General features: G+C 39.6%; 1 protein-coding gene across 7 annotated transcripts in view; it reads right to left on the bottom strand.

The window, feature by feature from the left end:
• Positions 1-1,204: 1,204 nt before the first annotated feature.
• TTLL5 (tubulin tyrosine ligase like 5) overlaps positions 1,205-16,024 on the bottom strand; it is a 257,546-nt gene continuing 242,726 nt past the window's right edge. For 5 of the 7 annotated variants that reach the window (XM_090271195.1, XM_090271196.1, XM_090271200.1 and 2 more), the window contains one exon: positions 1,205-1,300. In XM_090271195.1, the coding sequence (XP_090127321.1) occupies positions 1,278-1,300 (23 nt within the window). In that variant the 3' untranslated portion in view covers positions 1,205-1,277. The remainder of the gene's footprint in view (positions 1,301-16,024) is intronic. The other 2 variants (XM_090271199.1, XM_090271201.1) reach the window with 2 other exon arrangements.

The following is a 16,024-nucleotide window of genomic DNA, read 5'->3' as shown; positions in this document are numbered from 1 at the left end:
ATCCTTTACAAGCAAACAAAATGCTTCAACATGCTCAAACTTTTGTTTTCATTCACTACAAAGGCAACAGAGTTCCTTTGCTCTCTGCTTCTTTGGGTGTCATTTTTCTTTTGGGGTTTCAATGCTGAGTCTCTAGCACATTGTGGGAGATACCCCAGACTGGATTCTTGCCCAGTAATTCCCTAAGGCAGCTAAATCAATCCTTTGATGGCCTCTGCTGCCCACCTTTTAACCTCTTCTCCAGCGGGAGCCAGTGAGAAGACCTGGGAGGTGTGAGGAAGCAAGGGAGCAGAGCACAGGCAGGTAGGAAGCAATCAGAGCTGTGCTACATCGCTGTCATGGATTGTTTAGGTGAACAATGTGCATTGGGACGTACGTTCATGTGCCACTGGAGGACCTGTGTGCTGTGGTCTGATAATGGAGACATTTGCACAGACCAGCCTCCCAGGTGCAGGAGCTGACCTTGGGGAACAGCCTTGGACCTACCACCTGCTGAAACAAAATCTAAGAATAAAACACCTCTTTGCAGCTCACACTTCTAAAATGAAGTTCAAAAAATTGCCCAGCAATGAAATAAAATGAGAAGTTAGTCCCATTTTAGTCTTGTTGGTGAATACTGATTGGTGGGAAGTCAGCAAATGGAAAAAAGGAAAATAAAAATAGAATTACTTTATTAATTTTAGACATCAGTAATTCCAAAGGGTGCCTTTACCGTGGCTCATGTGGCCAGCAACACATGGACTGCTGCCCACTCTGGGGAACTTGGGATGGAAGCTCCCCTCTTCTCCCAAACCCACTGAGAAGGGAAGCGCAACTTTGGCAGATAATGTCGTTGGGGTTTTAGGCTTGTAGGAAGCAAAGCTTAATACTGCAACCTGGAAAAGAAGAGGAAGCAAAATGCAAATAGCCAAAGAGCCTCTTTTATATCATCTCTGTGTGGCAGCAGGAGAAGGACAGAGAAGACCTGCGCAGGTTGGGGGAGGAGGGGAAGGGGTAAAAGACGCACGTGTGCTCGGCCAGGGGCGATTGCGCATCAGTTGCAGGTCCCCGCTGCCAAGTTCCATCAAGATCCAGCTGATGTGCTTTCCTGTCCTCTCAGTAAAGGTCTGGATTAGCTCATTGGCACAACCTGCTGCCACTTCTCCTCCAAGACTTTGGGGACTAAGGTGGCAAAAAAATACCACGGGCCCCTTGCAGCGCTGGCGGATGCTTCCCCCTCAGCGGCGCACCCTGGAGGAGAGGAGAGGTTGTAGGGTCTTCCCCGGCGGGTGTGTGGTTCATCTCTTAGCGGGAGCAGGATCTGAAGAGAGAAAACCAACCTCTGAGTGACCGAAATGAGAGCAATGTCTGGTTCAGTTAATATTACCAAAGAATAAAGAAGTTGTGGCCCAAATAAATTAGGTTCGCCTCGAAGTAGAAAACTTTTCATTTTAACTTTTACTGGAAACTGTCTAGAACAGTCCTGTTCTGCTGCTGCTTTTTTGTGCCGTTCTTTTAGTGTCTTTTCTATTTTTCCTGAATTTTATCTCATTTTGCTTCTTAAATAAAAGATGTGAACCTTTTCTAGAAACTCAGGTTAGCATCATTAACATTCAATAATGAAATGCAAGGAAAAACCGCTGAGTTTTTCTTAACCTTCCTTCAATGTCGTGCTGTCAGATAACTCTCCCTTGTACCCTCTGTCCCATCCCCACCAGACACCTACACCCCGCCACCCAGTTTAAGAAAAGAAACATCACCCTTACCCCACATCCCTTGTGAGACTCCCAATTCTTTCCCATCCTGAATTTTATGTTTCTCCATCCCTTGTTTGCTTTTTAAAAAATAGGTAGTATTTATAGTATAAGCACTTATAATAAATATTGTATTGCTTTATGTGGTTTGGGATTTTATATTGCTACTGTGACTATTCTTACATGTGATCTCAGCATACAACTGGAAGAATTTCTTTAGGTATATATTGGGTTGGCCAACAGTTTAGTTTTTTCCATAAAATAAAAAGACGCATTTTTCATTTTCACCAATAACTTTATTGGCCATCTCCCATACGGTATAATGTTGATTGTTCTTAATTGATGTCTCGCTTTGATCGTTATCAACTTCAACTGGTCTGCCCGACTGTGGAGCATTGTCCAGCGAGAAATCTCCAGCATGAGACTTCGCAAACCACTTTTGACATGTTCAGTCAGTCACAGCATCTTCTCCACACACTCACTGCACAAATGTTTTTTGCATTTCAGTTGCGTTTTTACCTTTCTCAAAATAATAAAGCATAATATGCTGAAAATGTTGCATATTTTCTTCCATCTTCAGTATTAATGTGGCTATGCAAAAATCTACCAATTAAAAAAAAATGCACACTGATATGACAGCTGTCACAATACATTTTAACAAAACTTTTTTGAATGAAGGTAAAGACAATTAAGTGCTACTAGAGCCATTTTATGAAAAAATAATGAACTTTTTGGCCAACCCAATACTTAGGAGTGGAGTAGAATTACCAGGTCATAAATACTTGAATCTTATACTCTCTAAACATAATGCTGTATTATTTTCTAAAGCAGTTGTACCAATTCATTCCCTTCTGGCAGTGGGTGAGCTTCCCTCACTTCTCCATGCTCTTCCCCGAGTTTAAAACTTTTGCAAATCAAGTGACTATACAATGGTACCCTACTGTGGTTTTAATTAGGATTTCCCTGACTAGGTAATGAGGTTGAGCATCTTTTCAGGTATCTATGGTGCATCAGTGTTTTTTTCTGGGAAATGTCTGGACATGCCTTTTACTTATTTTCCTACTGAGCTGTTGTTTATTGATGTTTTTTAAAAACAGCCTTATTGAAGTATAAATTCACATATCATACAATTTACTCATTCAATGTATAAAGTTCAGTGGCTTTTATATATTCAGAGTTGTGACTCCATTACCACAGTCAATTCTAGAATATATTCATTGAAAGAAAACGAAACCCCATACCTGCTAACCATCAGCCCACACATCTTATCCCCAGCCCTAGGCAACTACTAATCTACTTTTTGTCTCTATAGATTTGCCCTTTCTGGACATTTCACACACTTGGAATCATACGGTGTGTGGTCCTTTGTGTCTGGCTTCTTTCACTTATCATGAAGTTTTTCAGGGGCATCCACACTGTAGCATGTATCAGCACTCCATTCCTTTTTATGGCTGAGTAATATTCCATTGTGCATATATACTACGTTTGATTTATTCAGTCATCAGTTGATGGGCATTTGCGTTGCTTCCACCTCTTGGCTATTATTAATAATGCTGCTATAAACATTCATGTACAAGATTTTGTTCAGACATGTTTTTATTTTGTTGGGTACAGACATAACAGTGGAATTGCTGGGTCATATGGTAACTGTGTGTTTAATGGCTTGAGAAACTGCTGAACTATTTTCCAAAGCAGTAGCACCATTTTACATTCCCATCAGCAATGCATGCAAGTTCCAATTTCTCCACATCCTCACCAACACTTGTTAAAAGTCTTTTTGTTACAGCCATGCTGGTGGACATGAAGTGGCACTCTACTGTGGTTTTGATTTGCATTTCCCCAGTGACTAATGATGTTGAGACTCTTTTCCTGTGTTTATTGGCATTGTACATCTTCTTTGGAGAAACATCCATTCAGATCCTTTGCCCATTTCAAAAACCTAGTTGTTTTTTTTTATTATTGAGTTGTAAGACTTCCCTATATATTCTAGATACAAGTCCTTTACTATATACAAGATTTCCAAATATTTTCTCCCATTATGTAGGTTGGTATTTTACTTTGTCAGTGTCTTTTAAAGCACAAAATTTAAGTTCTGTCTGGTGTGGCTCTGTGGATTGAGTGCCAGCCTGCAAACCAAAAAGGTCACTGGTTCGATTCCCAGTCAGGGCACACACCTGGGTTGCAGGCCAGGTCCCCACTTGGGGGCATGTGAGAGACAAGCAATTGATATTTCTCTTCCTCTCTTCCTCCCTTCTCCTCTTTAAAAATAAATAAATAAAATCTAAAACACACAATTTAAAATATTTGATGATGTCCACTTTGTCTATTTTTTTCTTTTGTTGCTTATCCTTTTGATATCATATGTAAGAATCTGGTTATTGATTTTGGAAGTCCTTTGCCTAATATCTTGGGTACAACTTCTTGGTTTTATGTGTTACAAGTACCTTCACCTAATTTGTGACTTGTCTCTCTACTCTATGGTATTCTTTTAAAAGGTTGCTTCATGATTTATTAAGTTAAAAGTAAAGTCTTAGAGATAAAAATTGGATTGCATTTAGATAAACACTTAACAACTGACCTTTTCAAACATGGTTTTAAAAATGTTAAAGACTTCCAGAAAATCAAGGACAGTCACCATAAAAATGGATGGTTTCTTAAAAACAACAACTTTTTCAATTAAAACATTTCAAATATACAGACAGTAGAAGAGGATAAGACACCTCCAGGTTCCCATCATCTACCTCATTTCCTCTTCCCGGCCCACTTCAGAGCACATGCAAGATAGCACATCATTTCACCCATAAATGCTCCCGAATATATCTCTAATGGATAAGGACTTACGGAAAAAAGAAAAACTTAACAAAAAACCCCACATCTTTATGGCGTCTAAGAACTAACTAGTCTGAGTTTTTAACTTGGACAAAATCAAATTATCAATTTTCACCTTTCCGAGTCTGTACTTCAGGGGCTAACTTAAGAAACCCTTCACTTACATCATGGTCATGATGGTATTGCCCTGTAATGTCTCATAAAAGATGGGCACTTTTGCCTTTCATATTTAAGTCTGTAATCCAACCTAAATTTGTGTACAGTGTGAAGCCAACAGTAACCATCAGACTATTAGCTGGGAGGCGTTGAAAGCATTCCTTTTAAGATGAGGAGTAAGGCAAGAGGGATGGACTGTCACTCTGCTGCATGCTGGACTGGAAGTCAAGTCAGTCAAGTGAACAAGGAAATGCCAGGAATCCGAACGGAAGAAACACGCCTCATTATCCTCAGGTACTGTATTTGTCTGATTGGAAACCCAAGAAGGATACTCAAATACAGTAGTTCCTTTCTATATCACGGTTCACTTATCGTGGCCTCACTGTATCGCGGGATTTTTAAAAATATTATATTTAATTATTTATCGCAGATTTTTCGCTATATCATGGGATTTTATGGTACTGTATACGTATGTTGTTAAAGTTATATAGGTTTAAGAGTGTAGAATATGCTTAAGAACATAAGTAGTGTTGATGAAAGTGTGGAAAAGGTTAATAAGGGAGTGGGGAAGGTTAGTAAGGGACTGGGAACGTTTTATAAGTGTGTGGGAAGGGTTTGTAAAGCCTTAAAAAATATATAAATATTAAAATAAAGGTAAGGTTCCTACTTTGTGGATTTTCACCTACCGCTGGGGGGGGTCTAGAATGTAATACCCGCGATAAGTGAAGGAATACTGTAAATTATTAGCTTCAGAGGATAGTTTCTAAATCACTTACTTTCCTATACTGTAAGGATAAATTTCCCTTTAATATTGCTTTAGCTATGTTCCTCAGGTTTTTGATAAATAGTATTTTCTAATTATATTATGATTTTCTTGATGAATTAACTCTTTAATTTACAAACACATGAGGATTTTCCAGTTATCTTTTTGTTACTGAATTGTGATCTGGGAATATTGTCTTTGCAATGTGATTTAAGTCCTAGCATTATTTACTGAAAAGTCTATCCTTCCTCTCCTGACTGCAGTGCCTCTCTGTCATAAACTGTTTCCATACAGGAGACCAGTTTTAGGGCTCCTGATTCTGTGACAACACCACACTCTCTTAATTACATTAGCAAACTGAGTCCAGCCATGTTAAACTACAGAATACATCAAGGTAGGTTTATCCCAGAGATTCAAGGATTGTTTAACATTTAAAAATTGACTAATATAGTGCTGGCTAGTGTGGCTGAGTGGATTGAGTGCCAGCCTGCAAACCGAGGGGTCACTGGTTCAATTCCCAGTCAGGGCACATATCTGAGTTTTGGGCCAGGTCCCCGGATGGCAGCACATGAGAGGCAACCGATTGATGTATCTCTTGCACATCAATGATTCTCTCCCTCTCTCTCTCCCTCCCTTCTCTCTCTCAAATAAATACATACATACATACACACATACATACATACATAAATAAATAAATAAAATATATAAAAATTTTCTAATATAACAATGCAAAACTCCATGGATGTTTGCAAAGAATGTATATTATGCATTTACTGTGATGTTCTACACATATCTATTAGATCTGTTAACTGTATGAACTAATTTCCTAGAACATAACTGATTTCAGACTGCTTGATCTACCAATTACTGAGTCATTTTAAAACATTACAGTAAGAAGGTGAATATGTCTATTTTTCTTTGTGGTTATTAATTTTTTGCAAATTTTTCATAAATTTGCATTTTATTTAATTTTTAAACTCAGTAGATATACTACTTAAAGTAAGTCAACAAGAAAAAGTAATCTATTTATTTTCCTGGTGAATCTTCAGAACTTTTAGTCATAGTGTAGTGACCCTCTTTACTTCTTTGCCCTAAAATCTATTTTGCCTGACGAATGTTGCTATATCTCCCTGGCATATCTTTTTCCAGCCTTTTCCTTTCATCCTTTTAATATCCTTATGTCTTTTAAAGGGCCTAGAAATGGATTTTTAAAAATCTGGGTTGACAATATATCCATTCCTTAGACCATCTCTTGCTACCTCTACTGCTCCTCCCTTGCCCCTGCCTGATGCAGCAGCCACAAAGACCCTGTTAAATCCAAAATCAGCTCATGCACACTTCTGTTCAGAGCCACTGAGGGCTCCCACTTCACACAGAAGAGAAGCACAAGTGCTGTCCCTGGTCCCCTGGGTCTTTCATGACCCAGCCCCTCATCATCTCACAAGTCTCATCTATTGCCACGCTCCTCCTTGCTCTCTACACTGCAGCCCCACTGGCCTGTGTGTACGTCCCAAACACAGCAGCCACCGTCCCCCTTCAAGGCCTGTGCTCACTTCATGCTGTTCCCTCTGCCTGGAATTCCCTTCCCGAGCTACCCACTGGCTTACTCCCTCACCTCCTTTAGGTCTTGACTGAAACGCCACTCTTCTCGACTGCTCCCATTTAGAATGGTGACTCCCCACTGCCTTTTTTCCTGGCTTTATTCCTTCTCCTCTAGAACACTTACTACTATCTAATGAACTGTCTGTGTTACTTATTTGGTTTGTTGTCTGTCACTCCTATTAGGGATTTTGGGCTGTTTTGTTCATTGAGGAGTACCCAGAGTAGTCTCTAGCACATAGTAGATGCTCAGCAAATATCTGTTGACTGATTCAGTCTTTGAATTTAACTGAAGCATTCAGTCCACTCACATTTTTGTAATTACGAATATTTTTGTTTATTTCTACTGTCAAGTTGTACTATTTGTTTGAACTTTTCTGTTTTCTTCTTTATGGATTTATTTTTTTCCTCATTCCATTTCTTTCTACTACTTGGGAAGTTTAATATTTCTGTTCTTTTAGTAGTTACTCTATTCATTTTTGCATTTGTATAGAATAACTGTAAAGTTGAAATTAATCACTATCTTTAACCTCCTCCCTGTATAAAATCAAGTTAGACTACTTTAACTCTGATCATATCCTCCCCCTTGATTTACATAATGTTGGTGCTGAATATTTTTATTCCTTCCTTTTCCCCTCTTTTTAACCTCCTAAGAATACTGTCATCACTTTATTGGTTATTTTTACATTTGCCCATATTTTTACACATTCTTTGCTCATAATTCCTCGTTGCATCTCAGACCTTTTTCTGGTATCACCTTCCTCCGTTGGAAATACATCCTTTAGAATGTTACCTTTTGTAAAGGTTTACTAGTGATCATTATTTTGGGGTTTTATGTGCTAGAAAATGTCTTTATTTCATCCTCATCCTTGAAAGATATTTTCGTTTAAAATATATTTCTGGTTTGGTAATTATTTCCTTTCGTCAATGGCAACATTACACTGTATTTTGGTTTCTCCTATTGCTATTGAGAAGTATGCTGTCCAACAAATTGGCACTCCTTTGGTGAGCCTTCTGTTCACTCCAGCTGCCTCTAACATCTATCTTTCTTTTCCTATAGTTTCAGTGTGGTGTGTCTAGGTGTGAATTTCTTATGATTTCCTGCGATTTGTGTATGTTTCATTAGTTCTGAAAATATTTTAGTCAGTGTCTCTTCAATTCCTGTCCCTGTCCCATTAATTCGTTTATTCATTCACTCACTCATTCATTCATTCATTTTAAATTTCCAGAACTCCAATTAGATATCTATTAGGCCTTAGGCCTTCTCACTTGTTTCTTTCCCACCACTTTTTCTCTCTGTGCCATATTCCAGATAAATTCTTTAAATATATCTTCAAGCTTATATAATCTCTCTTCAGTTGGGTCTAATCTACAGTTAAGTTCACCCACTAATTTTTAAACTGTAATTATTATGATTTTTCCATTCTAAAAATGCTATTTGGTTCTTTTTCAGATCTACTTGGTCATAATTTTAATCTCTTGGTTCCACTAATGCTTTTCCTCCCTTTTAATTTCTCTAACTATGTAAAAACACTTATTTTTTACTGTATAGCTGCTAATTTCAATATCTTAGTTTTTGCAGGTCTAACATTGTTCTCTGCTATTTTTGCTGGCTTTTGCTACAGTGCCATGTTTCCTTATTGTTTTGGATTTTAAACTGATTTCCCAGTTCTTAGAACTTTACCTGTTCTAAGATCCTGATCCCTCCAGAAAAAATAAGTATTTGGTTCTATTGGGCACCTGGAGCCACTGCCAGCTTAGGGCCACCTTAAACTAAATTCGCAATCTGAAGTTTTTCAGAGCGCCTAGGGAATATGACTTCATGCCCAGGCTCCCATGGGGGCCAGCTTGTAATTATGAATGACCAGAAAGGAGTCGCCTACCCCATCTCATTCAGTACCAAGGTTCAAGATAGGTAATTATCTTTCAGTGCCTGAGGTGGTGGAGGCAAGGTGGAAGGGGAGGGATCATGTCTGGTTGACCTTTACATGGAGAATACAGTCCTTTGGGGTCCCATTTACATATTCAGGATCTCCCACTAGTCTTCTCACCTCAGTATTTACCTATTGCCCTTTTACATGCTGCCCTAATTCTGGTCCAGAGTGGCTTCAGTCCCACTTCTGCCTGGTGACCCCCTGCTGGGACCATAAGGGCAGGAAAGGTACACAAGACAATAATGTGACTGTACTTCCCCCTTAACCACTTCGGTGGCCATGATCACAGCCTGGCTTTTTTTTTTTTTTTTTGCTTTGATGTCCTGGCCCGGGCATTTTTTCTTTTTGTTTGGTCAAATGTCTATGGATCATACTCTCTATTTATACAGTACTTGGTGTTGATCAAATAAATGAATTACATCATATTAAATTAGTTCTAACGTCACTGAGCAACAGGAACATAAAATATCATGAGAATACTCTTAAAGCACCTGTAAAATACATTATACTAGTTTGGCAACTATCAGAGAGTCCAACACACCCCATTTTTCTTCCAGTCTGCTGTTCTTCCATTAGCACCAGGTTAAAGTCACTGGCTTGTGTTACTTTAACACAGTGAATAAAAATATTTTTAAACACCGTGTTTGACATCTGCCAAGGTGAAGTACATTACAAGAGACATCTAGGCGTGGAGAGCTGAGGGGCCGGCAGACTCACATTCCACGCTCACACGGAGGCTTAAGGTCCGACTTCCCTGCACCATCTCACGATCATCGTCTTTCACTTGTGGGGGGTGGGATGGGGACACTTTGTCTCACATGAATCACTCCTTTTCCCTAGCACACTCTTTTAAGTGCGATGACCACATCTTACAAATCTTCACGTGACCTGAGCTCCCAGCATTTTGCCAGGTAAATATTTACGTGGGAACTGCTGGGTAAATATTCGATTGACTGATGGGGAAAATGATCATTAGCAGTGTTCGCTATGACCAGCGAAAGACTTCCAACTAACATACAAACTACGCATCTGCAAACAGGCCCAGGCCTGGTGTGACAGCAGCGATCCACACTTCAAACTGGTGCTCCTGTCAGCTCTCTGAAGGAAGTAGGTGCAACATTTCAATGATCTCATCTGAGCTGTGGCTTTTCCAGTTGAGAAAAGACAGAGAGCTCTTCCTGACTTCCAGGCCAGTAAAGAAGGCCCAGACCTCAAACAATAGGCACTTATATATGGAGTGATTTTTCTCCCTCTGAGGTCTGAGGTGAATAAGAGAAATAAAATTAAAAACTTAATTTGAAAAATTACCTAAATGCAAAGACTTTATAAATTGTCCCTAAGGTCTTTCCTACTGATCAGAGTGGCCCTGGTAGCACCTTCTGGCAGCATTTTGGTTTGGTAAGAAAGAGGCTGAATGAATTTATTTATATCCTGAGTGACATGAGGAGAAGGGGACAGCTGGGGAGCGAGCGCCAACCTGCTGGCCCCTCACCTTCCCGGGCACAGCTCCAGTATGTAGGAATGAACAACACAGGCGCTAGAGCATCGGATCCATTTCATGAAACCCGGCCCGGGTGACACAAAGGCGCCGGGCACAGCTGCAAGGGGCGTGCTCAGAGCCCAGGCAGCCCGGGGTCGCTCCGAAATGCGGCTGCCCGGGAGCAGGGAGCTGGCGGCCACAGCAGCGCCCTGGGGCTCTTGTCCCCGCCCAGAGTCCTCCTTCCTCGTTTCTAATGAATGATAGAGGTGCTTGGCTTAAGCTTTCCACACTGAAACTGACAGGGGCTCAAGTGGCCGTCTATGGGGAGATATATGTTTTACCTGAAAAATCAGTGTTGAATAGTTTCAATAAAGCACTATTTGAAGGAATTCTGCTGTGAAGAACTAAAATCTTATATACAATAAGCGTAATTCTCCTAGAAAACATGCACATAACTAATTTCTGAAAGTATTTTTAACTCCTGTAAATCTGTAAAAACCCTTTCCCCTTTACTCTGGTTTCTTTTCTTATACAACAAACCAGTAAGATGGGCAGATAAAATTCCATCATGGAATAGAAAGATACAAACTGCTTGAAGGACTTTCAAATGTCCCTGGGTGAAGAGTGTTTCTTTTTGCAACTGCATTTATATAATTAGTATCCCAAGGACAGACCATTTAACATGTTCATTTTTTTTCTTTTTCTTAAGGATACTTAATAACTTCCCTTTTATGAAAATTTAAAAATTGCAAGGTTGATCTAAATCAAAGTTCTTGGATTCTAACTCTGTAAGATCTAGCTACATTTGTCTAGAAGCACAATGCGCTCAAGCATATATATTTATACACCTTTATATACATGTTTGTACATAATGTGTATATAGAAAATATGGATTTATAAATTATTAAATGATTAAAAAGAAGATGTTTACTTTTAAAGTTTCCTTACTTTCTTAAGGAGATTTAATGTCTTTATAGAGAGTTCCAGTAAGGAAGAATGGCAGAGAAACCCAAGGGTATGGGCTTCAAGCCGATTTCTGCTCTTTACTCTAGCCTTCCGATCTTTGGGATTTAATAATGATGATTGTTTTCTGACTATAGAACAAATACATACTCACTGTAGAAAAACCTTTGGTGGGGTTTTAGATTTTTATTTAGCTTCGAGTTCAAAAGAACTGAGATATAAAGAGTTTTCTGTTCTAGAAAAATAATTTCCAACCTAATAAAAATTTAGTCTCATTCCTCCTAGATGCAACATTTAATTCAAGAGGGTGCTGGATAGCAGTTCTTTGTTTAAAGATCAGGAGAACAGCAGAATTTCAATTACTTGAAGAAGGCAAATGAAGGCTATGCCATTAGTTTCAAACTTTTTTTTTAACTATAACAAATAGTAAAAAGATACATCTTCTATGAACAGACATACATATCTTTGTGATTTAAACAAGTCTCATAAAAAGTTCTTATTTTATTAAAGATGGACCCTGGTATTTTTCAGGGGTGGGGGCGGGGGAGAGAAGTGATGGTTGCAACCAGCACCAGCACGCTAGTAGATGTGTAACAACTGGTTCTGTGTGGTTGGCTGATTCCCACCACAGCCAAGTTCAGGTAACTGACATGAAGTTACTGAAGTCAGAGTTGGGAAGAAACTCGCACCACCGGCTCTCATGAGCTTGGCTGTGACCCACTAATTGATTTGATGACCCATTGTTAGGTCACAATGCACAGTTTAAAAACCACAGTTTTAGATTCTAGACAAACAAACTCCTTAGTATTTCCTGGGAAGGAGAGAGTGGCCAGTAGATATTGCTTCCGGGCAGTACATTGAGAGGGCACACGTGCTCAGGATGACAGGAGCTGCCTGGGCACCAGAGGGGAGCACATGCTGACTGGAAGCGGGCACCCCTGAACCACTTTGCTCTCAGCTTCCCTTAAATGGATCACCCTGGGAAATGAGAGGTACCCAACAGCAACCTTAGGAAAACTGCAACCTCTCTGAGCTTTGGTTTCTTTCTCGTAATATGGGAATAACAACTTGTGTACTTCACTGGGTTGTTTTAAGGGCTAAGTAAGATGATCCATATGAAAGCATTCTCAAAATTATAACAGATTCTACAGGGCAGCATTCATACGAAAATGATTCAGCTGAACACAATTGAACTCACAGGCAATTAAAAAATATCCTTTGTCTCAGCATCTGAGTTCATCAGTCATCCTTGCCCTTTGGGTCCCTCCTCTGTGGGTCTCTGAGACTCTGAAACATCCAGGTGCCTCCTCGGGCGATTCCATTGGCTCCTTTATCTCCTTTGCATTTGGCTGCTCTTTCTTAACATTCTTTCCCTCAGAGATTTGACCCACTCACAGTTTTAACAGGTAGCTCGGTAAGAGTGGCTGCTAAACTGTGCAGCTGGCTCCAACGTCTTCCTGGCTTTTGAGAAGACTTTTCCGAGTTGAATGCTCCACCATCCTGTCGAATTTGACTTTTAAAATACTAACACTAGTATCTGTCCCACTCACCCACAGTGCTGGGCACTCTAATTCCATCTATGGCACTCGTATTATCTCAGTCCCCAAGGTTTAATTTAGAAGACATACAACCACTTCACACATTAGGATGGCTACTATCAAAAAACATTTTAAAAAGAAAAAGAAAAAAAAGAGGATGTGGAGAATTGGAATCTTGTGCATTGTTAGGAAGAATGTAAAATGGTATGACCACTATGGAAAACAGCATGGTGGTTCTTCAAAAAATCAAACATAAAATTACTGTACAATTCAGCAATTCTACTTCTTGGTATATAGCCCAAAGAATTGAAAGCAGACTTAAACTGATATTTGTAAACCCATGTTCACAGCAGCATTATTCACAATAGTTAATAAGTGAAAGCAACTCAAGTGTCCATCAACAGATGACTGAAAAAACGAAATGTGGTCTATATATACAATTCAGCTTTATGGGAGGGAAATTCTGACACATGGATGAACTCTCAAGATTTTATGCTAAGTGAAATAAGCCAGTCACAAAAAAGACAAATACTGTATGATTCCACTGATATGCAGTATCTAGAAATAGTCAACTTCATAGAGACAGCAAGAAAAATGGCAGTTGCAAGGAGGCGGAGAAGTGAGAACGGAGAGTTATTGTCTAATGGGTATCAGGTTCTAGAGATGGATGGTGGCAATGGTTGCAGAATAATGTGAATGTACTTAATCCACTGACCTGGAAACTTAAAAATGGTTGAAATGGTAAATTGTGTGCTATGTGTATTTAGCCACAATTAAAAAAGGATATTCAATAGTAACAGATACTGATCTATTGTTATTCTGCTCCAGGCACTATACGAAGTATTTGCCACTATACATTATCTAACTTAATCCTATATTTGCACAGATCCTAAGGATGGGAAGGAGGGGCAATCTATTGCTTTTGTCTGCCTAAGCATCCTTTCCCATCTGTGCTTTCGGCTCCTTTCATTTCCTTTGGGAAACTGCTCTCCACCTCTTTATTCCAATCTAGTGATTATGGCCAGACTACAAATGTTAGTCCCGTACTCTCCAGATCACAAAAGTTGGCAGGTGATCCAGGCCTTGGCAAAGTGCCCATCCCCTTGGTCATAGCAATTGCCTTAAGACGTGGTCATGTCATCAAACCCAGGTCAATCACAGCCCTTCTTGGGATTTGTATCTACTCATGTAGAAGGGGAAATACTCTCTTTCCTCTGTGGTCACTACACTGGAAAAAATAAGGCTGGAGCTGCTCAAACTACACCCTCATCTGACCTTGCTGTACGAAGGAAAGAGGGAGGTTAATGAAGCTGTGAAGAGAAATGAAAAGAAAGATGGAGACAAGGAACGTGCAGCAGAGAGGGCTGGAGAGAAAGGAAGATCTGAGCAGATTTAGTTCTTATCCACCCTAATTCTCTCTCATCATGTGAGTCAAAAGGTGCACCTTTTTTCTTAGATGCCTGAGTTGGGATTTTTACTAAAACTAAAAGGATTCTGAATGCCACCAATAGACCCTTAGATGTCCATTGTTAGAATGAAGGTGAAAGATGAAGTTTTGAAAATAAATAAAACAATAAGCCCACAGAAAGCAAAAAGAGCAGAAAAACCCAAGGGCAGAACTGACCCACTGTGTCCCTAAGAGAGACCACCCTGATCTTTGCTGAAGCAAAGTGCTAGTCAGGTGTGTCTTAGAAAATTAATCTCCTCTCTGTTTTCTAAAAAGTACCACAGGAAGGAATACACAAGTCTCAGCTAAGAAACGAGGCAGTAAGGAACATTGCTCGTGTGATTACAGTAGTCCCTCTCTATATCACGGTTCACTTATCGCACTTCACTGTAACGCGGGATTTAAAAAAATATAATATTTAATGATTTATCGCAGATTTCTCACTATATCGCGGGATTTTGCGGTACTGTATACGTATGTTGTTAAAGTTACGTAGGTTTAAGAGTGTAGAATAAATGTAAGGTTCCGACTTTGCGGGGGTGCCTGGAATGTAATACCCGTGATAAGTGAGGGAATACTGTATTATGATGCGTAAGTAAAAAAAAAATCTTGCTGGGATGGAGGTGTTCAATAGGGAGCTGTTATCACCATCATAACTTTTCAAACTACAATGACAAAAAGAAGAGAGAGTTGGAAAACTCAGACCCCACGTAGGGAGGATATAGCATGAGTGTAAAGGCTTCACATAGTAATATTAATTTCTTCAAAGTCTTTTTCTGTAAAAACTGTTTCTCTTTCTGTTTTTAAAAAGTGATCCATGCACAAATTTAAAAAAAAATCAAATAATACAAAAGGATATAGAATTAAAAGTGTGTTTTCTATCCAACTCATTACTGGATGTATGTGTGTGTGTCCCCTTCTCAGAACAGTTTATGCACATACAGAGATATATTCCTCCTCCCCTTCTTATACAAATGGGAGCATAAGCTACAGTGGGTTTTTTAAAAGGGGTGGGGGTATCTTTTATTTAACGATATATCTCAGAAATTTTTCCATACCAACATAAGCATCTACACATCAGGATAACTCTTTCGGTAATCCATAGACACTTTTTTTTTTTTTTTTTTTAAATAGAGAGAGAGTCGGGGGGTGGGGGTGGGAAGGGAGAGAGAAAGACAGGGAGAGAAACACTGATGCGAGAGAGAAACATCAATCAGTTGCCTCTCATATGTGCTCGACAAGGTACCAAACCCACAATGTAGGCATGTGCCCTGACTGGGAATCAAACTGGTGACCTTTAGTTTTGCAGGACAATGCCCAACCTGCTGAGCACACTGGTCAGGGCCCAAGACACCTTTCTGGTGTGGGTCATCTTGTGAGATCCTCCCACTAACTCACTCTCTAGTTCCACAGCTTTTTGTAAGGAACCCTAGAATCAGTCTGTCATCTTGTTATCACGTAACCAGGAGATAACAGGAAATAGCTTCTTCCTCTCTTAAAACAAAGGGCCACCCAAGGGGGAGTGCCAATGAAGCAGGAGCCAACTCACTGGAGCACAGTATTTGGAGACAGTATTACAAGT

Source organism: Furipterus horrens, unplaced genomic scaffold (genome assembly GCF_987537825.1).
Source record: "Furipterus horrens unplaced genomic scaffold, mFurHor1.1.pri manual_scaffold_3, whole genome shotgun sequence".
Lineage (NCBI taxonomy): Eukaryota > Metazoa > Chordata > Mammalia > Chiroptera > Furipteridae > Furipterus > Furipterus horrens.
Note: the sequence above shows the minus strand (reverse complement) of the source record. Positions and strands in the feature narration are given on the sequence as shown.